Below are 26,256 nucleotides of genomic sequence, written 5' to 3'. Positions count from 1 at the left end.
CTGTGTGTATTCCTAAACATGTGGGATGATGTGACAAAAAAGTTGCCGTAACAGGAACCTCATCTGTCAACCACATACGGTAGTTTTCTGTAGCACTTTTTGCCCGTTAGCCTCACTCATGAGTCGACATTGTTGGAAAATACAAAAGTAAAAAAACTTAAGAAAACAAACCAGTGTTGAAAACATTTGAACAAGATTTATTTAGCCTCCCTACCAAGAGCAGTAGTCCCAAAACGTCCCCCTAGATTTATGTACATCTTCAAAAGGTCTTCTTCCAGTTATATACAAATATATTTACACTTGTTTACAGGCACAAAAAAGATCCAGATAACGTGCTGAGATGTAAGACATTTGAGCATACTATAATTTGTTCTAAGGAGAGATTCTCAACACCCTGGATGAAAAAAAGGATCCACTTCTACATTTTTACATGTTTCACATCGGACTGCTGTTACACAATAATATACACAGAACTGTACCTTTCATTGACACAGAATTGAGAGCTATGAAAGATCACCGACAGCTTTTTTTCTTTTTAAACATTCACTCTTTCATTCTGCGAGTATCTTACGAGACACCTAAAAATGGAGATGAGCAGTTCTCCACGAGTCAGACACCTTAAAGCAAAGGGCAGGCTTGTTTTAAACAAATCCAGAAGTACACGCACACACTCCTGGTTAGTTCATGTTTAGGGAACAGTAACATGCAAGACAGACGAGAGAATGAGGAGGGTTAAAAAAAAACAGGAGAGGAATAAGATGGCCAAGCCAAGCAAGAGGAAAGGTTTGGTTCAGAGGGGCGTGAGCTGATTCAATGTCACAGGCACCACTCACCCAAGGCCAGGCAGAAGAGCAGGAAGGCCTCCTGGGCGTGAACCCCCCAGGCCTGGTCCTTCAGGAGAGGAGGCAGCAGTCTAACCTCTGCCTCCCGGTTCTCCACATTGTGGGGCTTGGTGGAAGTGGAGGAGGAGGTGGAAGAAGAGGAGGAAGAGGAAGAGGTGGAAGGGAAGGCAGAGGGAGTGCTACTTCCAGAGGAGGACAGGGAAGATGAAGTGTCGACAGGAGAGGAGGCTGTGAGGGAGAGGGAGTGATGAGAAAGAGAGAGTATTGAGGAAAACATGAAGTCTAACCCAGGGGTTGACATGCAGAAGAGAGTAAATGAGTGAGAGTTTGGATCTAAAAACAAAATCAGCTGCAATAAATAAAATAAAAAGAAATGAAGATCAAAACTACTTACACCATCGACAAAATGATAATACCACAGATGTGACTCATTTTAAATAATAACTCTAAAACTGAAGGTTTAATTAAAAATAATTACTAAAAAAAACCAAAAACTTCAGATTGTTTCCAGGGCTCAAGTGATGATTGATATCAAGCATCATGTCATACTGAACACATTTAAGTTATTAACAGACTAGTAGAGGTTAATACACAGGACCGTGTAGGAATGTCGACTTCACAGGGAGCAAAAAACATAAAATACAGACAAACTCAACACTGTCACTCGTGACGACGCTTCACAAGACGGTGGTTTGAATTAATCCAGCATTTTTCTAACACACAAGTCGTCTCTTGTCCACTTGTTTTTCTTTTTTTTTTTGCCGACCTTCAAACCCTGGGTGAGATTAAAGGCCCACATACCAGGCGCCGCAGATGGCAACGCTGTACAACAAAGCCAGGCTATGATGCACAGAGCAAATCTTCCCTGAGAAATTACTGAATAACGTTGAAGCATTTACCCAAGTCCAACAATAGCCTACACATTGCTTCGAGAGAGAGGAAAAAAAAAAAAGCGAAAGGAAAAAGCTTCAGGAGATTATTTCTCATCCAGTCTGTACAAAAACATGACTCCAATTTGGAAAACATCACGGTAACTTACCAATTTGGTAAACTATGTTTCCAATTTGGAATTTAAGACATAGCTTTTCTTGCTGGAGGGTGCAGCTTCCATGAATACAGTTTTTGCTTAATCACAAGTCCTAAATCAGACAGGAGTCAGATCTTAACAGGCCAGCGAGGCGCCTGACTTAAGCCTCATTATCATTAACCTTCATGTGATGCTGTACAGGAAAATACTTCGACTTGTAAGGAAGATGCAGCAAGAGCGTGATCCCCTAAAAAAAAAAAAAAACAGTCTCTATGCTCAAGAACAGAAGCTTCTGGCTAGCAGTAAGGTTCATCTGCATCAGCAAACTGGATGGACTGAGAGTCGCAGTCCACGTCGAAGGGTTTCTCCTTGGAGGGGCTGTCGTCTCCAAAGCTGTGAGACGGGATCTGACCGTTGCCACACTCCGGCTCGGTCTCATACCCCGTGTCACGGAGCGCCCGCAGGTTCTGAGTGGTTTGGCTGCCGTTCTGCGTGGGTTGCTCAGTCATGTTTATTTTATCGGTTGCAGATGCTTCCATCAGACCTGCCTCACAGGCCCGGTACTCAGGCTGATGGGCGCTCTTGTGACTGCCAACCAGAGCAGCTCGCAGCCTCAGGCAGGGTGCCGGGAGATACTGCATGTAGCAGTTGTACGCCAGCGCAGCCAGAAAGAGGAGGAAAAACAGGAGGAAGAGGAAGAGGAGGGCGATGCTGTTGTTGTGCTGTAAATACTCAGCTGCTGGGTCCCGGCTGTCCGGGTGGGGAGCTTTGGAGCTGGAGGGGAGCTGCTTTGGCTGGAACTTGACTGTGCTGCTGGGGGGCGGGGTTAGTGATGAGTCAGTCTGGGGTGGGGAGGTGAGTTGGACTGTGGCTGTGAAGCTGGGAGGGGCCAGGGCCGAAGTTAGTGGGGCTCTGTCTGTCTTACCATTACCTTCAACTGCGTTTGTGCTAGATGTGTCCTGGCTGCCGAGGGTGGCGGTGGTCACGTGTCCTGCCTGCTGCGGGGGTCTGGGCGGGAGATCCAGAGTCAGGATGTAAGCAGCCAGCAAGCGGGTGAAGTTCTTCCCAGCGGCAGGGGCCCATTCCACTGACCAGCACTCGTAGTGACCTTGATCCTCCGGAGCCACGCTGTAAATCAGGAGACCACTTTCTCCGATGAGGTGGAAGCGGGAGGCCTCGGTGAGAACCGAGCCGTTGGATTTCCACATCACCTGGGCGAGGTTGGAGTGAACCAGGCATGGCAGCTCAGCAGAGCTCCCTGGCTTCACTGTCACACTCTGGTAGTCTTTCAGAGAGCGGGCTGACACTGAGAGGCAAGACAGAGAGAGAGTAATGACTTTTGGGCAGGACGAGTCAGTTCTACAGAGATGTTTAGGACAATCATACAACATCGCTTATATTGATGGAGGGCTGTATGGCACTATAGCACTAAAAATATTGCAATATTATATCACCAAGCCCTTCATCTATTACTGGGCCGTACTGACAAAAGATGTAAAATGCAGCCATGATTACAAAAACACAGTATCTAACACCAGCATCTTTATAATTAAATAAATAACAGTCCTTGATAGAATTGCGTTATTATTACCAGGCTCCGGTAAAACGTGTGTAGCACAGTCGTTTCCACACGAGGTCAGTAAAAGCCTGTGCTGCTATATGCTACAGTACATACGAACAGCAGATCATCAAATATTGGAATAAACTGGACTGTTGGTTGGTAGTTTTTTTTTTTACATTTTGTAAACTCAATGATTGATCGTGGAAATAACTGACAGATTAATAATGAAAATAATCGTTGGTTGCAGCCCTCATTTCCAGTCAGTCAGAAAGAGAGTAAACACTTTTTACTCTCACTGCCTTTGCTCAGGCTGTGTGTGCGAGCATGTTTCACCCTACCTGAAGGACACTTGTCTGCGTCACCATTCAGGCTCTGGATCAGCCTCCTGAAAAAACAACAAGGAGTTATTTTCATGAGGATCTAAAATACACGCACACTGTGTAGTGAAGAAATATACCATCTGAGACAGTAAAGCAGGTCAGACTGGATGGACTATCAGTAAAAATGTCTCTAGACATCTTTTGTTAATCAGTGTAATAATGCATGACTGGAGTACCGGTATGTAGAATAAAGATTAGAGGGATAGAGAGTGAACAGCGTGATGGTAAGTTACCTGTGCCGCTGACTGGGGACATCAAAGATATTGACACAGGCTGCAGCATGAGGGTCCCAGGCGCAGTACGGGTCTCGAGCCAAGACACAGTCATCACAGGACAGATACCTGCCACAGAAGGCTGTGGGTGACTGGACTACACCTGAGTCTGAACCAGCGTACAGGGATCGAGTCTGGAAGCACAAGGAAAGACAAATTTTTACATAAAAATACAACTTTTCGATCACTTTGGGATTTTGAACCCTCAACTACAACCCGGAAAAGTCTGCAAATCACAATTCAGCAACATTTGCTGGCTGCAAAAGTTGTAAGTGTGTGCCTGCAGACAAACACAAACACACACCACAGTAAAGATGAACATGCAGCCTCTTCCGATATAGAGAAGTGGTGGTTTTGCTGTGTGTGCCATCTTCTTGGCAACTTCCTTTTGTGAGCTTTTCACAGCACTTCAGAGAAACGTGCAAACACACACACAATACTTGCAGGTTTTTTGGTTTCACACAGCTGTATAAACAGAAAATGAGTGTAGTATAACTGACCTCAGAGGACAACAGCAGGTTCTTGATGGACTCGGAGTTCTTCAGGAGCTGAATCTCCTCCACAATGTGCACATCTCCTTCAAACACCACTGACTTGTGCAGGACTCCCTTATCTAAAGGCAAGAAAACATCATTCAGTCAAAGAAGAAGCCAGATATTAAACTTTTTTTTTTCACTTGAATAGTCATTTTTTTATCTATCGACTTTTTCTTGTTACAATATTTTACAGATTGTCAACTTTCATAATTTCTTAAAATAAAATGAAACACATTATAGAATAGTTTTGATGCAGGAAGCTTTATCCTAATGCAGAGCTATTGAATAATACATATCAATAAATACTAGACAAAATACTGTAAATATTAGACTGAAATTAAGCCTTAGATTAGCATCAGGAGCTAATAAACTTGATAAAAACATCCTTATTAAGAACGGTTTCAACTGCTCTCTTAAGATCTTACCCGTTCCAGTGAAGATGACATCATAAATGTTCTTATCGAGCGCTCTGACCCTCTCCACAACGATTTGAGTGTAGTTGACGTCTTTGGTGATGAGGCGAGGCCCGTTGCCGATGGGCAGGACGGGATCTTCCAGCAGGGGGTGATCCTTGACAAACTGAAGGGTCTTGTCTGGCAGGTGGAGAGAGCTGCTGATGTTCTGCTTTCGCATGTGGTTGTTGATACACTGGTGGAGGAAAAAGACAAGAAATACTTTGTTGTTTAGTATGTTCACATCTGCTGTATGTGCAGTGTAACATAAACATATTATTCTAATGACCAAAAAATAATTTCCTGAGCTCAGTCTTGATGATTCGAGCTGTGTTAAAGGTACTTACTGCTCCAGGACGTGGAGAAGGAGTGATGCCGTTGTAGCGGACCCACTTGGTGTGGGACTGCTCCACTGTGGCCTTCTGCATGTACTTCCCCTTGGAGAACACCTCTTCCACAGCAGTCATGTTGTAGGCACACACTGCTGACAAACCCACATTGCCCCTGGGAGACAAGGATGATGAAGGAGTCGGGAGGGAAGAGAAGTCAATTTAAGGACCTGTATTATATCACAATATTCCACTCCCCCCCCCCCCATTACTCAAAATCTTCAAATACTGACCACTGGGAGGTGAAGACCCCGTAGATGACCGTGTCCCTCCAGTCTGCCCCCTTCAGGATGAAGACATCATGAACTACATTGAAGACGAAGTTGAGCTCGGGCATGGAGCAGACCAGCTTGGCTTTCAGGAAGGACGTCCATTTCTTCTGCAGAGTGCGCTGCCCACCGAGATCACCCTGTGGAGGAGAGGTTCATCGGTATGTTAGGTGGTGGTATGAGGAGAGGCAGAGGCTCAGTCAGGTTGATGTTCTTATCAGTCTTACTGTCCTGTCTCAATGGACAGTTGTTGACAAAAATAGTTGATACACTCATCTAAACCAACTTCCATTTCCATTGGCCTCAAAGCAATAAGCTTTTGGTGCCACGCGTGTTTATTGCCCTGAGTTTCGCTTCTCAGGCTACATACAGGAGGCACTACCTTATTGGTGAGGGCTGCTGGGAGTGTATGCAGCCTGAGGGAATAACTGCAAATTTATGCAAGCTGCATTTTTTTAATAAAGTTAAAATATGTGACAAAACAGCATTATAATAAATTATTGTAGTGCTGCAGAGGTGTTCTCGCTTTGCTGGGCACATATAAATTGTATCACAGGTAATTACAGAGCTATTTATATGTTTCTAGGAGTTCACAACAGTCTTGCTTGTGGTGGGATGGACAGATTTGCATATTTCTCAACAGCTGCTCACCAAAAGAAGTTTAAGATCTTTAACTGGGACATTTTACATAGAAAAAATAGTGAGGCGAAATCTTTCTCTAGTACTTTATTTCTTAAAACTGGTGGCAGTGTAATAATTAATTGTAGTTATTATGATAAACAAACATTATCTAATGAAAAACCGCTACTGTACAGTGTAGGGACTTCTGTGAAGCAGATCTTTGTGCACAGTTATGTTTTGGTACACTACTAATATAAAAAAGTAGACTAGATGCTTTGTTTGTTACGCAATTTAAGTGAGACTAAGGAAATCCTTTTAATCCATTTTAATGTTTTAATGTTAATTATGTAACGAATCAAAGGCTTACTTTACTTTAAATGTCACTTCGCTTCCTGTTCTGTTGAAGCATTATTAAAAAAAAGCCCCGGTTATGTTTTGAGAAGCGTTTCATTTCTAAACCTCGGGACAGGACACAAGTTCTTCATTTGACAAATGTTTCAGTGTTGGAGCATAACTGACAAACTGTAGTTGATTTGTACCATGATATGAGGCTCGGGTTAGAACAAGAAAAGAGATACAAGTACATGGAAGGAGGGATTTACACTGAGAAAGACATGCACTCACAGACAACAGGAACATAAGGGCTAAAGAGGGATGCTGCTGGTATGTGCAGATGGTACGTGACGTGTACTGACCTTACAGACGCGTGCCACCCTGGGGATGAGCAGCTTGCCAAAGAATTCGTACTCCACTGACACCTCAGTGAAGAAGTAGTAGATTTTATCGTCCTCACCGTCGACTCTGTTCGTCCCTTCTCTGATCACGTCGGCAAAGACAAAACTGGGCTCTGCAAGGAAAGAAGAGAACAGACTAAGAGACCAGATCTGCAAAATCCCCTCCTGACAATTTAACAATCTTTAAATTACTGCTAGATCACACGTGACATGTCGTTTAAACTCACCATTGAGCCATGACGTGGAGTACTCTGTCCTCAGCAGGGACTGGGATGGAGAGTATCTGGAAATAATCGGTTCACTGCCTAAGAAGTTATAAGCCGTCCCTGAGTACAGCTCTCCATCTGATAGAAGAGAGGGGAATAAAAATATAAAGCAATTTATTGTCCAGCGCTTGCCTCCAAAAAATCTGAGATTATTGGGGATTATTAAGCATTTTACTGCAGGGCTGACAACCAAAAGAGCTCTTTGTGAAATGACATTAAACTGGCCTCCACTCACCAACCATGACGGTAGTAAAGCTTTGCGAAGGGTCAAAGGAGCACTTTCCTCTGCCGTCCTCAGGTTGACCTACCAATGAGAAGTCCGCAAGGTTCTGAAAGAGGAGGTCAAGATTCAGTTTCAGTTAAAGCACATGTTTATTTGTGCAATGTGATGTTAAGTTAAGAAGCGGTGGAGCATTAACCTACCAAGTAGTTACACTGAGGTTGAAAGGCATGTGTGCCGCAGACATACAGCCGCTCATCGTCTACGACTTGCAGCACTCGAATGTAGTTTAAACAGTCTTTCTGGAAAGCAAAATTCGATTGAGTAGTTTTCTTTTACTGAAGAGAAATTCTGACACCATATAAGTGGAGACAAATAAAACATTAGCCTACTGTATGAATTAGTGAACTAACCTCTTTTGATTTTCCTTTTAACGCGCACATCATCATGGGGTTCTCTGCAACTGTCCACTGAACCTTAAAATGGTTAAAAAAAAAGATAATCATGATTGAAATGTTACATATTTTATGGTATTTTCATCGCATCTTTTTCTGCAGTTGTCACAAATCTTATCCGTATTTTCTTACCTTGTTGTTTTTGACCGTCACATTCTTCCTGCTCAGCTCAAAGATGGCCTCCCTGGCTCCCACATACAGTGCATCCTTCTTCTCACTCAACAACAATGTGGTGTAGTTGAAGATGTCAGGCTCCGAAAACTCCATCAGATCTAAATCTGAGCACAAAACGATTGGATCCCATTAACTATAAGTTTTACTAATCAACATGTGTACTGAACAGTAGTGAGAATTCAGCTCCAAGTAGCACAAGTGTTACTGTTGTATCTGCCATTACTTCTGTTCTGTGAAGTAGGGTTGCACCAGTATACCAGTTTTAAGGTTTACTGTGGTATTAAAAGTTCATTTGCTTATCTTCAGTATTGAATTCTACCCCATTAGTGTTATTAAAAATATCATTTTTTTCAAGTTTATATCAAGTTTCATTCAACATTATGTAGAAATTGGCATTTTTGTGCGGTTTGGCTGAGTAGATGTTTGAGAAACCTTTCTGCCTCTCTACGGGAGACACATTAGTATTGTGTTGAGTTTCTCTCTCGTTCATGTTCTGTGCTGTGATTGATGGCGAACCTAGTGTAGAGTTCATGTCTGGCTGGCTTTGGTCGTGCCAGGTGCAATTGGGTTCGGGTTGCAGGTGCCTGGACATAAACACCACAATGATGAAAGCAAACACCCTCACTGATTGACTGAACCAGTGACTGTGCTGCAGCAAGTGGAGAAAGTTGACTTTGTTAAAGGGTGAGCAGTGCCGGTTCTCACAGTGAAACTGGGTTACTGGATTTATGTAAATGGCAGTATGCAGACAGAACTTCCGCTGTGGTGAGAAAGAGAGATGTTCCACCAGATACATGAAGAAAAGGTTTCAGTGAACTACCTGTTGAGAAGCTTGAGTGTGATAGAAATCTACCTATACAGCATGAAGTCTTAGTTTCTGATGCAATGCTCGTGGAGCAACTGAACTTTTGAACTGAAGATTGAGTAAGTACATTTATACCAACTCATACCAAGAAGCACTACTTCCCAAATTGAGTACTTTTAGACTCTGTGTTCATGACTCAAGCAAAGTTTCAATTTAAATCAGCAGAGGAGTTTCAGAAGTGAATTCCTGAAAAGGTGTAGATTTCTGAGGATGTGAAATGTTGAAGCAATGCTGCTAACAAAAACGTTTATTAACAACTATTGTATGTTGCTGTTCATAGTTTCTTTTTATTTACAGTTAAAATGCTTAAAATTCTGGTTAAACATTTGAGTTTTCGTATCTGTGTTCAGTTTTGATGTTTTTATGTTTAGTTTTGATGCATTTCTATTTACATCTATCTTCCAGTAAAGGCGCAATATGTAGGAATTTTAGTTCAAAACGTTTCAACAGAATGTGAAGAAATAAGGGTTTTGACATTATATCAAAGACGTCTCTGTATTGTGTTGAAAAAATATCTATTGAAGTTAGCATGCTAACCAGCTAGCCAGGGCCTGAAAACCTCTTTAACTCAGCTGTCCAAAGTTCCCGTGTTAGTGGTGTAAACACAAACACTCCACTGGTAGTCCAGCTAATTGCTGGGCTAACTGAGCTAACAAGCCAACAGTGGCTAAAGTCATGGATGTCTGAAAACAATGCCTAATTAAGCTAACAGTGGCTACAGTCATGGCTGTATAAAGATAATACTTGATAGCCTGGCTAGCTGTACAGCTAACTGAGCTAACAACTAAAGATATGCTGCCTCTATTAGTTGGGAGTATGAATTCAAGGTGACCAATTCTTACATATTGCTCTTGGAGCTGTTTGTACGTAAATTCAGAGCAATGAAAAGCCAGAGTCAAATTTATTGTATGTGTTTACAATGATTGTGATTATAATATATTAAATATTTGATTAGTCCATAAATTTGTAAATTGATTCAAGAAGCAGAGAAATAGCTGCAATTTAAAAGTCACCAAAGACATAATACATGTCTTTGTGTGTATTATATGTTTAGTATGGCAATTCTTGATATAACCATTAGTAATAAATGGTAAATTTATGGTAAATTAAACTGTAACTAATAGCTTTTTCACAAACGACCTACATAACAGTGAAAAGTTTGAATAACTAAATTTAATTTAGTTTGGGTGAACTTTTTCTGGTTGAATTATTATCACATGTTTAGTATTTTTATCTAACGGAAGATTACTTTACCAAAGGAATGATTAATTATCAAAACTGCAACAATTTTCTTGGCACCCAATCAATTAATCACATATCAAACGTATATGATGTCTCATAAATTCAGCCTTACCTTGGTGTCTCCAGGAGGTCCGAGGCACAGCGTGGGGTCCATGGGTGGAGACCTCCAGGAGCAGCCCCAGAAAAACTCCCAGCACGCCAAATCCCATATTAGACTCTGATAACTTCGGAACGGTGAAGTTTCCTCTGCAAGAAAAAAGTAAAGCAATACACTATAAAAAAAAGTATTTACGCGGATGTAGAAATGAACAAGTTCCTCAGAGGCTGATCTTATCATGCAGCACAGACGCCAATAGGGGACAGGCATCAAATCCACTTCCCTCATACTGAGAGCTGGCAGGACTGATTCATCCTCTTTTGTATCGCTTAGGAGGTTAGAGCAGCACGTCACATGCATTTAAATAAAATCAATGAAAGAAGACTCATTCTGGACAGAAATAACAATTTAATACACCACCTCTCTAACTAAAAACCACATGGGTGAAATTCATGTTCTCGCATGTAAAATACAAGTATTTGTTTTGTTTTGTTAAGACCTTTTATTACATCAATATGAAAGAAACAAGTAAAAACAGCTTAAAGTTTATATTTCTTATTAATAGGTGGTGTCCTCAGTCTGTAATGAGTCTATTACTTCATCATTTAAGCACTTTAGTTATTATGACAAGCAATTAAATATTTTTGTTTTTTTGACTTTTCACTGACACAAATTCCTGACATTTGATGGACGAGATTTTAAACTAAATCAAAAGATAAATGAAACGATTACTAGAGAGAATAAGCTGTCGATCAATTGATAATGTAAAAAATGCTAGTTGCAGCCCTTTTACCCACTTAGGAATACTGTTGTGAAATATCAGAAAACCCAGTGTAGACACATCTGTATGTCCAGTCGTAAAAAAATTTGCATTTCCTATTTTTAAGCAAATGGGGTACTCATTAGTCAGTTCGGTTGTGTGAAAGTCAGCTTTAAATCAGGAACTAAAGCCTCTCATGTCCGTTGAATCTATTGTTCATGAATCAGAAGACACATTGTTCACAACACCGTGAAAACAAAGGAAGTAAACTCTCACCGGTGTTCAAAAACAACTCTCAATTGCAAATTTCCTTCTTCCGTGTCATCATCTTAAGGCTCTCTCTTGACAAGGAACCATTTCAGATATGAGAGGTTTAACATCAAAGAAGGTACACAGATGGATGTGGAGAGACGGAGGGGGCGCAGCACATGATGAGGACCTGAACTAACATCATTGACAGTGGCAGAAAAAAAAAAAACACCCGTTCTTGTTTGTAATAAGCACAAGAGCCACACACACACACACACACACACACACACACACACACACACACACACACACACACACACACACACACACACACACACACACACACACACACACACACACACACACACACAGCTGACACTCATAACAAACTGCGTGTTTCACCGCTATTAGTGACGTTAAAGTGTCTTATGACCCCAGTATGACACTCTAGTTTATTGTTGGTGTGTGTGTTATGTAACAACTGAGCACCTCAGGCTCAAGAAAATCCCTCTTTTATTGAAAACATGTCACTCTGCAGATAGGTGTGTCCGTTTGCCCGGGATGATGATGACGGCAATGGCCATGATGATGGCAGCGCTTCTGGAAGCTATTGGCTCTTATCAGATGCGCGTGTTGTTTTTCCACTCGCCAGTTTGTCGAGCATCGTGATCTGTCTGCCTTCTAACAGCTCTCTCTCTCTCTCTCTCTCTCGGGATGTGCTTGATAAGGACTCCATTAGGCTGCTTAGAGTTTAAACTTATTGAGCCTAGATGATGTCAACATATTCACTTAAACCTTGTCATATGTAATGCATGTTGTTAACTTCTTTACTCAAGAAAAAGTAAAAGTACAGCCTCTGAAATGTACTTAAAGTATAAAAGTATTCCTCTGAAGGACATTTCTGTGCAAAGCTACCTGAACCTCGCGTCATATTAATATAATTCAAAGACTATTAAACTTAAAGGTAGAGTCATTAGGATTTGTCCGAGCAAATAAATGAGATTAAATTACTATAACTAAGGATATTTTTGTGCTCTCAGTACTCATTTTTCTCTAAACTGATAATATCTTCTGGTTGAACTGGTCGCCTGTTTTAGGTCAGCAGAAAAGCTGCGGGGGGAGTAAAAAAAAGCTCATGCTTTAAAGCTTAAGTAAAATATTAAAATAAATCTCTAAATCTGTTCTCAATCCTGCCTGTAAAACATGCAATGTTTGCCAAATTTACTGCAATGCAGGGCACATGCAAATTATCTTGGAGGTCAATTTTCATGAGTGTCAACCAAATTTATTCAGACATGGATGGAAGATTGATTACCTTCTTTTACTCTGTAAATATTATTATCTGTGAAATGAAAGTGATTAACGGACATAATTCAATTGTAAGACTCAAGCGCTTCCTCTCTCTTGGTCCAGTCATGTGAAAGGAGCAGTGTTCGACGTGTCAGCTCTGCACCCTGGCTTTTCTCTTGTTAACACAGATGAAGCTGGCTTTTACTATATTGAAGATTACTCTGGATTGCTGATGGAGTTGTTGCAGTAGGCAGAAGGCAGGTGGGTCAAGGTGGAAGGTAAGGTGATCTGGCGCAAAGCAGGTTTTTCTGGTTATTCTCCACAACGCGCTCTAAAGGAGCTGAAGTACCCGCAGCACACCTCCGCAAAATGGGCGGGAGCGTCACGCCAGGATGGGGATAAGAGGTTATCGGATGTTGTGTAAGACGAAGATTAAGATAACAGGTTTTCTTTCACAGGGATTCAGAAGCAGTCTCACCAGGTCCCAGTATAAGGTGGACTGCTGGTTGGACAAAAGCAATTTGAAAATGTCAGTATGGGCTCTGGGAGTGGTATTTTTCACAATTTCTTTGGACATTTTATAGACTTTCATTGGCTTACTTGTAAAGGGTGTTTTCACAGCAACAGAGCACCGCTTACTTTATCTAAAGAGCTGCAAACGTGAACGACTCAAAGTGAGCAAATCAACTCTAAACTACATCATTAATGTGGCTTCGGCTGAACAGACGCTTTGCTTCTGAAAGTCGATGTTACGCGGAGCCTTGATATCAAATCCAGGAGATGTCAGTAAATACAAGTAAAATACAGACTTTGCTTATCCCGTGCAAATGCGCCACATGAAACACAAACATGAGGAGGCAATTTCTAAACCACATTAGTTCCCCTGATAATATCTTATATCTGTCTTTACTATTTTTGTAGGTCATTTATCCTCATTTTAGATTTTTTTAACCAAAATTACAGAACAGCTGATAAGGTCATGGGACAAATAAATCATTGTTAACCATGTTTTAATGACCTAGTAGCACCATTGTGGCTCAGTCCACTCAAATATAGGTTAGTCATCTGTTACCCAGCCATGGGGGAGATAGATCATGTGGCACAGCACATATAGAGGATCAATGAGGGCCACCACAGCTAGAGAAAAAGGGAGAGAATGATAATTGTTTATTGATGTGGTTGTAAACAAGATTGAATGGTCCCAGAGGTATAACCCTCCTAATACTGGGATCGTTGTGGGGGTTTCTAGGAGGGTTTCCACCGACTAAATCTGGCAAAGATGGAATTCCATCCCGGCTTCAGCCCGAGCCATGGACTCCACTCTGCTAGAGAGGGGGTCAAATACACAAGGACCTATTGTTTACTGAAGATGAGGGTAGCCTCCACTCCACTCCACTCCACTCCACCCCCATCACATCCACATCATCACTGCAGAGTGTTCAACAATGAACAGAGAGGGAGGGAGAGAGAGAGAAGGGGGGAGAGAGAAGGAGGGAGAGAAAGCATCACTTCTCCCTCTCTTTCAGTTCTTTTACAGTCTTGCCAATTTAAATGCCAGGACAGCTTAACCCTGAGCCAAGCCAGTGTTTCAAAGATCACACAGGCCCATGAGATCTGGATCTGGGAGCATCCTGTAAAAGATGCTCCATAAACTGATGACGGCAGCAGAAATGAGAGAGAAAGAGAGTGACGTGTGCACAGTGTGAATGGATGAGATAAAAATACTGAAAACCTCTGAAGGACAAAATTTATCTACGTTTTTGGCCTTTGAAAAACCCTCTATGCATAAATTAAAGCCTCAAACTAGACTCATCCCTCTATCTGTTCACTCCTGACGCCCTCCATCAATCTTTCCACTCTGAACCCCGTTAAGGGCAAGGCTTAAAAACAGCTTTGAACCCCTTTGAGTCGTTGTTACAGTAGCAGAAAGAGGCACACTGGCAGCTACCCTCTGCTGCTGAGAGATTTAGAGGAGTGGCCACACTGGCCTGGGATATTTAAGACGGTTACCATGCTGGCAGGTCTCTTTGAGCCCTTTGTGTTCCCCTCTCAGCTCCTTTGGCTGGGCAGGGAGGTTGACACCTGCTTGGGGCCTTGGGGTTCCCAGCACTGTGCTGTTAACTGGGCACACATATTGGCAGGCTGCCCACTGAGGACAGAGGACAGAGAGGGGGAAACTGGAGCTCGGCCTATCTTAAAACAACCATTTTATTTTGACTGAAGTCGGTCATCATAATAAATCACGGTAAAACGAGATTTAGCTGCAGCTATGTACTTTTTGATTGCTGTTTATCCCTTTGGCACACGCTGTTAGCTAATTAGCCATGACCACAATGACTGGGGCAGCTTACTGTAACCACACTCTTCCTTATTTGACCAGTTTTAACGCAAAAAAAGGAAGTTTGTTTCCTCTTGTTACTCAAAAGGAAAGGACAAAATGATAACAGATACAGAGTGGCATTTTCACAGGAAACAATCTTTGATTAAAGGCCAACAGGTGTGCAAGACAGATCTGTAGGCTTGAAAACCGAAAGACAAACCACTTCCCTCTGGAGGGTGGAGATAAAATGCTAAGCCAAATTTAGAGGCAACATGAAATGTCAACAGACTACAGTGCATGATGCAGATTTCTACCAGCAATAACTGTAGTGAAGAAACAAATTCACTCCATGAATGTTATGTCGTTGTCAATACACCATCTGTTTAACAATCCTCAACGTATACTCAACAGACAGAGTTGGTGCGTGTTGACACAGAAAACATCTAAACTACTAATCGGTAAACTCATCTACTGTCTATTTGTATCCAATACATTTTTGAGAATGAAGCGTTAGAAAATTTTAGTACAACTTTTCAAAGTTATCACAGCGACAAGCATATTTTCTTTTGTCACACCCAATGCGAGGTAAACAGTAGAAACACAATGCTCACATTGTAAAGAAATCCACCAGGAATGTACGCTTGCATGTATTCGTTTGGCTGAAGTAACACCTTACAGGTGCCGTCACACTGCTGCAAAAGTTGAGCCTGGTTCAATGTTTCTGTCTGATGACCCTGAATTGTTCATCATTGGAAACCAACTGTAACAACAGCCTAGATTCATTCAAATAAATGTCATTTGATTTTGTTTGTGGCGATGGGCTTCTATTAAGAAATGTGTTAAAATTGACTGAAGCTGTATTGACTAAACCAACTGCATCCGACTAAAAGAGCATTTAATTCCCTGATGAAATGGGAATGACTCGTCACGTAGGACCACATGGTGTCCACTTCAGCTCCAATGCAGAGAGAAAAGAAGCTTCACATCCTGTGAGCAGAGAGTATGTGAGGATACAGAGTGTGATGGAGGCTGATGTGAGGGAGTTGGACATTCAGTGCCTGCCAACAACTCCAACCCCTCACTTCTCTGCCCTCACTGGCTCCCTTTTCCATGTACTCACTCATCATCAGCATCAATGCACAGAGATGCTCTTCTTCCTTTTGCTACCGCTCGCCAAGAGGCTGCTTCTCATTTCTTTTCCTGCTCCATCTGTTGCTATAATACCAATGAGCCTAGCCACGCACAAACACACACTGTAATGGGAAATGTGCTTTAAGTTGCCATTTTATGGAAAGAATGTCTCCTCTGGCAGTTCAGTGTATTTCCATGCTGTACTGCACACTAAGTTGTTCCTCTCACTGAAAATGACTTCTGCTGTTGTCCATTTGCTGCTTCACATCTCCATGTAAAATCTATTTTCTATTTTCAATTAAAGACTACAGCTGCTTTTTAGACAGCAGACCAATCTGTAACCATCACGTATGCCCTCTTTCCTCTGTCTGACTCTTCTGTTGCACAGTGTTGTTCATATGATTCAATCACCATTCATTTACATCGGGTGTCACAACTGATCAGCTCGTTACAGGCCAAAACATCCCTAGGAGCAATGACAAAACCTAACTCAGTTGCCAGTTTATTAGATACACTTCAATCTGTGATTTAGCCTCTGGCGGCATTGTCAATGTTTGAGGGTTTCCTGTAAAGCTGGTAGACAAGGATAATAGATTCAGACCAAGACTTCTTCCTTGTGCAAGTCTATTTTTAGGGGCCCAGACACACCAAACTTAGGTCAAAGACCTAGCGGTGATGAACGCAGACTGTTGTGTCTCCTCACATCGCCTGTGTCTCATCAAAAAAGCTGCACACAACCGCAGACACTACAGCCAACGGCCAGCTAACTTGCACATTCTGCTCCTGCGTGAGAGGAAATGCCTCTCTATACCACGAGGTGGCTGTAATATATCTAATATAGCAACTTCTAATCGTGAATATGTCTGAAAAAAAGCTGCAAAATGTCACTGTCTAAAAATAAGGAGAGACCACACTAAATGGGCAATGTCAATTCCCTTTTTTTAATTTCTCTTATCATGCACTGATTCGCTTAGCTGAGCTGCCAATCCGAGTTATTTCACTCACCAACGAGCTCCACTGCCGATTCTACTTGCTCAATCGCCCCAGAAGCCGCTGTTAAGAGCAAGAATGTGGAACACACTGCAGAAACTAGGGCCATGGACGCTGACTGTCGGCCCTGACATCAGCCGCCTGTTGGCCTGGTGTGTCAGCAACTTGAGAGTTGGAGTTGAGAGCCGACATCTATGAACAGGTTGGTTCACAAGTAGCCAGTTCACAAAATAGCTAACGGCGTTCTGTCTCTTTTGCCAACAGCCACTCAAATGTGATTGGCCAAAACGACTTGGACAACGAACAAACTACAGTGACAGAAAGAAGAATGCTTTTGATACCAAAATCTTGACCCCTACCTACAGATTCTGTTTTTTAAAGTCTAGGGACACTTAACTCAAACTAATCCTATTGAACCTACCTTCATGAAGGTTCAGTTTCTGTTGACAGAGTTTTTAAAGAGGTGCTGGTTCATCTTTATGATCATTTTGGAGGCACGCCACAAAGTTCATCCTCCGAAACGACCGTACAGAATCTGAATGATTTCAACAAAAGCTGAGCATTATGACCTTAATGAAAGAAAGGACAGATAGGATTAGACTGCATTAGTTTACGTTAAGTGCAGACTACCTAATGAACTGGGAAATGGGAGCACAAACTGCATTTTCTTAGTAGTATGACTGCTGACTTAATCCTCCGGACCATCTGTACGGTACCCACCCAGCTGTGGGAATGGTGATAACACAGCACTGGCAGTTTATGCTAATAAGGGTGCTTTGCTGAAGGTTTTTTTTAATAAACCTATCATATAGCCTGACATCATATGTGCTTTTAATGTAATGACTGCATTACTGTTGGAGGATATTGCTGCATAATTTAATAGAGAGCTGGATGAAACCACATGATTGAGTTTGCACTGTCGCTGTCGAACAAAACAAAACATTTTAAACATTTGTTCTGATTATATTCTACCGACTGAATGATTAATCAGCTGAGAAAAAAATCTGTAGATAAGTTGTAGTTAAAATAAAAAAACCCTCTAGCAAATGGCCTTGGTGCTTCTTTCTCCAACAGCCCTACAGTTTGCTCTTATGGTCTCCAGGGGTATTGTGGGTTATTTGGAGCCTGGCCCGTTTGACAAAGTTAGTGAGCGAGGGAGCCGTCACTTGAAACAAAATACTGGGACCACAGAGGATGACACACTGATGGGGACAGATGTCTGCTCCAATGTCATTTGCAGATTAATGGAGTTTGGCTATAGATGTGGCAACTACATGACGATGCCAACTGTGGGCATCAAATTCCTCTTATAAGACCAGACAGGGACCAAGAGCACATCTTTAAATACTGCCAGCTGCATCAGAGTTTTGGGTTGCGTTTCCCCACAGGCTGATGAACTGTTTTTGACATTTCGAGTGTAGACAACAAAGGCTTTACAGTCTCCCAGCATGGGAGAAGCAACTAGTATGACATCTCCAGCTGACTATTACACTTCCATCTGATAAACAAGGCTACAGTCTCATGGGCGACATCTCAAAAGAGTACTCTGATTACACCGATTGAGCAATGCATCATCAGGCCAAAAAATGATACAACGATGCTTTTAATCGCAATCAGGACCCAAAATCTAAACCGCATTCTTTTCTCTTGGCACGATTTTTCTCGCAAAATTGAAGGTTGCATTACGTTTCCGCTCACCTTTGGGATTTGAGACTGTTCAAAGCAATCATTTTTTTCAACTAGATTAGTAACTAACAAAACCTGCCTACTTATTAATACAACCAGTGTTTTACTCTGTCTTTTTATAGCATTGAGATCAGGGTTTCTAGGTCAATTGGGATTCTTACAGTTGTTTTTTGGTTTGGAGAGTAGCCAGGCTGTGAGCAGTAGCCATGAGTGGCAACAGTAATACCACAGGGAAATACTACAAGGGGGGATTTGAAAAGTTGTCCGTTTCTGCTTTAAAACATAATTTCACACTAAAGATAGCTCTTTTTTGGCACAAGCTCCTAATCGCCATGAAGCATGATGTAATTTTTCTAAATCAAGTGTGGAAACAGAAGAGGACATTTAATACTGTGAGCAGATTGTGGATGATCAAGATCAATTACGAACTAAAAATCAGATCGCCCACCTCTCCACTCTTAACATTGTCGGACTCATGATGCACAAAATATTAACATGGCTGCAGAAGAACCAGCGTCATCGTCTGTTTATTACACATAGTCTTCCTCAGAAAGAACTGGTCGCCTACATTACCCACAATGCTGCACAATATCTGTTGGATATTCTGATGTGTTATGCTAGTAGCGGCTAGCAGTCTGGTAACCAGCCACTCATTTCCAAACTTGTAGCCTTCAGCCCAACCCAACGCTGAATCAAGTGACATCACTTGAGGCAATTTATCAGAAGTGCACGCAGTTTCCTGTAAAGACACCAAAGGCTTTATTTACCGGTACTTCCCAAAACCTGTAAACAGAAACTGTGGACTGTGTCAGGAACAATGAGTCGATTGTTGAAATTATCTCGATGAATCAACACACAATAGTTCAACCTGCAGCTCTGGTCTGTATCCACACTGTGTGGAATTTACTGAAGATAGATATCTGCCTTCCCTTGTGAAGTGCAAAGCCACCGTGTCATGCTGACATACAATCATCTGAAAGCCAGTGAACAGCTGTGGGACATCCACTGCACAGCTGACTATTGCTCATATGAAGAAAATCATCCATGAGGCAGCAGTCATCGTACATTATCCACTGGAGCTCAGCGGATGACAGATGGGAGGAAAACTTCAACTTTTAAAAAGCCAGATTAGGGATTAACAGCATGATCTGCTGCATTCACAGCGTTAATTCACATTTAAGGCTGCGTGATGACAAGGAGCACGTGATGCTCATTTCTGATGCGTAACAGGCTTTTGAAAACTGGTGCAGAAAATGAAGTTGGTAAAATTAAAATGTAGGTAAACCATCAATGACAACCCAAATGTCTAAATTGAGGAAAACAGCTTGTGTGAAGCCAACACTATACAGGGGATGTTAAATGGAAACCCTCCTATATAATTACTGGTTGTCGGGCCCCTGCTGAGCTAGCATGTCGACCTAAAGTGGCCACAGCAAAGGCAAATGAGGGGTCAGGTCCAGTAAAGGGTATATTTAGTCTGCCGATGGCGAGCTTTTTAAAAACAACACGCCCTTTTCTGAGTCACATGGCTCTGAAGGATCTGAAAAACTTCTCTATAAAACATACAGGCAAGTGCAGCAAGCTAACTAGAGGAACAAGGACTGATGTGTGGTGTTCCCTGTCTAAGTACCGAATGTGCCTCTGTAGTCTAACATGAAAACATAATCACCATGCGCTTTTTCTTTTAATTAAAAGGGGAGAATAAGTGGAGGAGTTTTACTATTGACATCTGCAATGGCAAAAATAACAATAAAGGGACTTTTGAGGATCATTTATGAAAGAAACTTTGGCATTTACACATCCCAAAATGGACTTTTTGTTGTTTTCAGACAGCAATGTATGAAGTTTCCTTAAGTCAATTAAGGCCTTACACCTGCACAAAACACACTTTTCTTATACTGACAACAGGAATAATGCACAGATAATAGTAAATAATTATTAAATTAATTGAAAAAAAAGAGCCATTTCCGGGAAGAAGAAAATCTAAATTTCCAAAACTAAGCTGAGCTGTTGTAAGGAGAATACATAGGTGATACTTCTCATCAAATGTGGCATTAAAAATCCTGCGAAAAACTTCACTTCCTGGGGTCACAGTAGAGTCATAAACCTCTCACTTGATGTAATTTCCTTGAGGCTACTGTGATGCCAGCCAGGCCTTGGGGCGTATAATGTGGGACTATTTTGGGAAGCTGCGAAAGCCCAGCTGAAGGCCTTGTGGTCCCCAGCTGAAGGCCTTGCGGTCCCGAGTCGGTGAATGGTAGTCACATTGGTGGTGGCTTTTTCAAACGGTAATATCCAAGGGCAGGTGACTTCAGCTCCCAGAGTGGAATGAATCTCAAGGTCTGGGTTGTGAATCAACTCAAGTGGAACAAAAAGACCTAAATATGATCACCCTTAGCTGCATTGCAAACATTTTACAGATGTTTTGGAGCAGTGATGAATAATAATAAAAAAGAAAGAAAAAACAAAACTATCCTTCAAATTACAGTTACCAGGCTTTCCCACCAGTCTGGGGACATTTGAAGGGGCTGCTATATTTTCTACTCTCCTTTCTGTCTTTAGGAAGGACTCTTTTCTCTTCTGCTTTTCTCTCAGGGCAGTTTTCAGCAGGCACCGATTTCATGGTGGTAATTTTGGCCGACAGAGACAAAAACCTCCTTTGGAGTGCTGTGTGAAAACTCACCCCATCACCCACAGGCTACCACAACACTAACAGTGTGTCCTCCTGAACTTGGCATACCAGGAGATAAAACGCTAATTTCACCGTTTCCTTCACAGCACAGAGAGGGATAAACAACACAAAGCCAAGCCCCAAGCTTTAAACTCTTCGCACACACAGATTTCTCGTGACCTGACGGGCACATTTAGGGCACACTTCCGTCATCGTGGTAATGAAAATAATTGAAGGCATTTAAGAAAATTAGATCAAGCAGCTGAATAAGCAAAATAAAATATAAATCCCATCATAGAAGTAAGTAAAGAAAAATGCACTTGTTAAAGTACTGCTCCCCGGGAAACAGATGTTGGCATCAGTCGACCCTTCGTTAAGCCTCCGCCCTCAGTTAGTCCTGTATGGCACTTATACAGTTTACAACTACAATGGCACTCAGTAGAGTGCATACCTCAGCCAAGAACTCTAATACTAGCCACCTAAATACGACTTTTTTCATCCAGATCCATGCATTATTCCCTGAGAAATGAACGAAAATGTTGAAAAAAAGGCCTAAAAAACTCCTGGATTCGCACCAAAAGTTAATGGTGACTATTCTGGGATGAGACTCGTCCTCCTCCATCCAAGTTTCACAGAAATCTGTTCAGTAGTTTTTGTGTAATCCTGCTGACAAACCAACACTTGATCCAGTGCTTTGGAAAGGCCATCTCTGCGATTATGGCTAATATCTCCACTTTGAGAGATGAGATGTTTCTTTACTGATCGTCTGTAGGGAAAATTCAATTTGGCACCCTCCAAACTGTTGCGTTTAGAGCCTTATTTACACTGCTTCGGCATTTGGAAAAAATTCAAAGAGTGACAGGCCTGCCGTGCCTTGTTACAGTTGCTAAGCTACGATTGGACAATCCCTGTTAGGAGGAGGGGTTCGGCAAATTGAAGAGCAAATGTGCAAGCTGGCTGTCCAAAAGACCACTGGAAGCAAGCAGCTGCATATGTGAACACCATGTAGGTCACTTTAAACATCATTCGACGTAAAAAAGACAACATAGACCATCAGCTCGTTTCCAAGCAGATACCAAACAAGAGAATCATAACTTAAAGATGAAAGGGAAACAAAATCATAAGGTGAAGGCAAATGACAAAATGATTGGGTCAATAAGGAAAGTATCGTTGCAAAAAGACTCAAAGTTTGCACCAAAGCCAAGCGGGATCAAATCAAAGCTGGATTGCCCAGGTGTGGACATGCAGGGGGGATAAAAACAGGAGTAAAGCCCTGAGGTGGTAACAAAGGGGGGGGGGGGGGGGGTTGGAGAAGCATGCAGCGTTCATGTTGAAGCATGCAGGCCCGTGCGCAGTTCAGTGACAGCCTGCACAGCAACAAAAGGGGGGAGGGAGGGAGAGGAGTAGAGTTTCTGACCTGTGGCTCCTTAAAAGATGCGACGCTCTTCGTCCGGAGAGAATTATAAAATCCTCAAGCTAGGGAGGGGGAGAAGACAGAAAGATCAGACAAGACAGTTATGGAGTGTGTGTGTGTGTGTGTGTGTGTGTGTGTGTGTCTACATGAGGGAAGAAGCAGTTTCTGTGTGCATGTTGAACATGTATTTGTGGTTAGTTGTCTAGACCATGGTCAGACGATTATGATGATGAATCAATTACACAACACATGTTGCACAATACACTGGTGTTAAATGACATTTACATAAAAGGAACAGACAAATATCACCTATTTAAACAAACAGACACACACAGACACACACATACATACACAAGTGAGGTAGAAAAGCATTCTGAGAAGGACAAAACAATTACACAGTGACTTAAATATCCTCTGACCACTAAGCCGGTGATATCATATGATGTCTGTGTTAACTTTTTATAACCAAGGACAAATGAATGGTGAGCAGCCAAATGATAAACATTATCTTGTGTGAATACCATGACAGGAACCTGACGTCTGTGACTGCTATATTCATTTCCTCTTCTTTATCTACTACAGAGGTCTGGCTGTCGGCTGTGACAAATGTAACGCTGTGGATCAACCAGATGTAAATAAAGTGAAAGCCCCCCCCCTTCAACACTGTTGATTTATAACTGCTCTATGTGGGCTAATCCCAAGAGAGGTCAGCCAAGGCCAAGCCTCAAATCTGCACAACTTCATTCTCAGAAAAGGTTGCACAATTTTTAAGATGATCCAGTGCTCCGGACTAACTTTTTTCACATTGGTTGCACATAATTTAGGTGCACCCAAAAGTACTTATGTTGATGATTTTTAAACAGGAATAAATGGTGCAAATACATGTTTTAACCTCAACTGTTTATAAATAATCATCTAATTTTCAGGAGCACCAGTGCAACCAATGAAAAAGTTTAGTCTCACCTGACAGATTTTTGGGTGCATGTGCGAACAAAATAGTCGCACGTAGGAGCTCTGTGATCAATTTGAGAGAGGTGTTGCATTGTGCATCGGCTAAAATACAGTTAATTTCACACTTAGTTTTTCACTTTTTTTCACATGAGCTTTAATGGTTTTAATATCTTTCTCTCCGAAATGTTGCATACCTTTTTTTCCCCCCTTTTCAGGTGGGGTCAAACCAGTTGTCATCAAGACCAGCTTACTCTGAAAACATGCTTCCAGATCTCTTAGACGTCCATCTAGCAATTCTCTTAAATCGATTAAAAAAAGTCAAAATTCTCTAATTCCCGCTTCTTAAATCTGAATATTTATCTAGTTTCTTTACTCCTCTGTGATGGTAAACTGACATTTTAGGAGACCATCTTTGGTTTTGAGACACTCTGATCTACATTTTTCACCATTTTCAAGCAAATGTTTGACATTTCTGCTTAAATATTACTGAAGATTATCAAAATAGTTGAATGTAAATTTTTTTTTATGTTGATCGACTCATCTGAGCTTTCACTGCAGCTCCAAAATTCCTGGCCTGATGATGATGATAGTCATTACTATTCATCCTGAGGGAAACGTGAATGTGTGCACCAATTAGCTGTCGAGACATTTAACCCAAAACCCTCAATTATAATATCACAAGAGGAAAAGCCGGCACATCATCAGAGTCGTTAGTGTCTGGGAACCATGAACGTCTGCACCAAATGTTGTGCCAATTGATCCCTGTAGTACACGGTGAGATATTTCACTGGATGAGTGAAAACTTTAATCTTGATGAGATGTCAGGGGATCACCAAATCTGACAAACTGACCGTCTGACCTCAACAGAGCCTTTACAACTATCCTGGCTTAAAACATCTCTAGTAATGCTGCGATTACAGAAGTCTCGTGCTGTGTCTTCATTCGAGATGAAGGATGAGATCCTTCATATGGAGAAGCTTGAGATTCAGGATTACATAAGGATGAGAGTGTTTAATAAGGCATGGAGACTAATGTTGAGACATTTTAGAGGTCTGAGGGAGCCTGAATGCTTGGAATGAATGATTGATAATTTAACCCTGTTTCAGTGGTTGATAAATAAATGTTTATTTTTTGAAAACTTTTTTCATGATTTGTTTTGTTTTACCCATTCAATGTGTATAAAATCTGCCAAATTATTAGTTGTACATTCTTTGACGTCGCTACAATGTTGTCTAGAGCTGCAATGACTGATTGATTAAAAAGAAATAAGTTGACAACTAGTTTGATAATCGATTAAAAAGGTGCAATATGTACGAATTTTAGTTGAAAACATTAAAAAATTTACTTAAATTATCAACAAGAGAAAAAGCTGTTTTGACGGTATGATGTCGTCATCATCACCAGCGGTTAACTGAGTTAACTGAGCTAACTAGCTACTCTGGTGATATGCTGCCCCTTATTGTTTTGAGTATGAATATGACAGGTGGCCGATGCTTACATATTGTTCCTTTAAATCATTTTCTTTCAACATAAAATGTTAAACATTTTCTGGTTCAAGCTACTTTAATGTGAGGATTTTTGCTTTTCTTTGTCATTTGGGTTGCAAAGTGAAGTGTGTTTGGGTTTTGGACTGTTGGATGGACAAAGTACGTAATTGAAAGACGTCACTTTAGGCTCTGGGAAATGGTAATGAGCATTTTTCACATTTTTTTGACGTTTTATCGATCAAACAATTAATCATGAATATAATTTAGATTAATCGGTAAACAGTACAGACATAAAATCTACGAATTAAAACAACAAAAAATGCTTTATTTTATTATTTTTTGTCTCCATGTAAGACCACAAAGAAGATGGTTGAGAAAATAGTTTTCTTCAGGGCCTCAATTTTTTTACAGCGTCAGCACCGGAGCTGTGCATCACTAATGAATCAAAACGAGAACAAAGACTTGAGGGAATAATCTGCATCAGCAGTAACAGAACAGTCAGCTGGAAAAATTCTTCTGCTTCTCTTTTCAGTGCTTGAAAACAAGATTTCATAAGTCACAGGGAGAGAGAGTAGAAATCTTCTTATTGCCGTCGTGACAGATGGTTGGGCCTCCATTCACGACACTTTCCAGTCTGTTCCCTTAGACTGCTTCCCTGAGCAAAATGAAAACCTTTACAACAAAGCTGAATACATTCTCCCTGCACAAGCTCGCCAGCTTTATTCCCACAGTCCACTACAATCCAGCTCTGTCTGAGTGGAAAACATGGACTTACATATTTACTTTGGCTTGACTGTGGTTCAGCTTATGTTTTCTACTAGCACTATTTAACAGAGAATCAATGGCTAATTATCTCTACTTCCTGAAAAACATTTGATTTATCTTTAAACAAATAAAAGATAAAC

The 26,256-nt window shown here is 41.4% G+C and overlaps 1 protein-coding gene across 2 annotated transcripts in view; it reads right to left on the bottom strand.

Moving 5' to 3' along the window:
• Nucleotides 1–1,607: 1,607 nt before the first annotated feature.
• The window catches only part of sema4d (sema domain, immunoglobulin domain (Ig), transmembrane domain (TM) and short cytoplasmic domain, (semaphorin) 4D), a 41,124-nt gene continuing 16,475 nt past the window's right edge, over nucleotides 1,608–26,256 (bottom strand). Inside the window, exons 3-17 of one of the 2 annotated variants that reach the window (XM_073478243.1) lie at nucleotides 22,917–22,975; nucleotides 10,418–10,551; nucleotides 8,157–8,302; nucleotides 7,983–8,045; nucleotides 7,773–7,871; nucleotides 7,585–7,678; nucleotides 7,311–7,427; nucleotides 7,045–7,196; nucleotides 5,693–5,868; nucleotides 5,418–5,574; nucleotides 5,044–5,266; nucleotides 4,583–4,695; nucleotides 4,044–4,216; nucleotides 3,769–3,815; nucleotides 1,608–3,175 (exon numbers count right to left, since the gene is read on the bottom strand). In XM_073478243.1, the coding sequence (XP_073334344.1) occupies nucleotides 2,166–3,175; nucleotides 3,769–3,815; nucleotides 4,044–4,216; nucleotides 4,583–4,695; nucleotides 5,044–5,266; nucleotides 5,418–5,574; nucleotides 5,693–5,868; nucleotides 7,045–7,196; nucleotides 7,311–7,427; nucleotides 7,585–7,678; nucleotides 7,773–7,871; nucleotides 7,983–8,045; nucleotides 8,157–8,302; nucleotides 10,418–10,514 (2,667 nt within the window). In that variant the 5' untranslated portion in view covers nucleotides 10,515–10,551; nucleotides 22,917–22,975 and the 3' untranslated portion in view covers nucleotides 1,608–2,165. The remainder of the gene's footprint in view (nucleotides 3,176–3,768; nucleotides 3,816–4,043; nucleotides 4,217–4,582; nucleotides 4,696–5,043; nucleotides 5,267–5,417; nucleotides 5,575–5,692; nucleotides 5,869–7,044; nucleotides 7,197–7,310; nucleotides 7,428–7,584; nucleotides 7,679–7,772; nucleotides 7,872–7,982; nucleotides 8,046–8,156; nucleotides 8,303–10,417; nucleotides 10,552–22,916; nucleotides 22,976–26,256) is intronic. The other variant, XM_073478242.1, reaches the window with a different exon arrangement.

This window comes from Pagrus major, chromosome 12 (assembly GCF_040436345.1).
Source record: "Pagrus major chromosome 12, Pma_NU_1.0".
Taxonomy (NCBI): Eukaryota; Metazoa; Chordata; class Actinopteri; order Spariformes; family Sparidae; genus Pagrus; species Pagrus major.
Note: the sequence above shows the minus strand (reverse complement) of the source record. Positions and strands in the feature narration are given on the sequence as shown.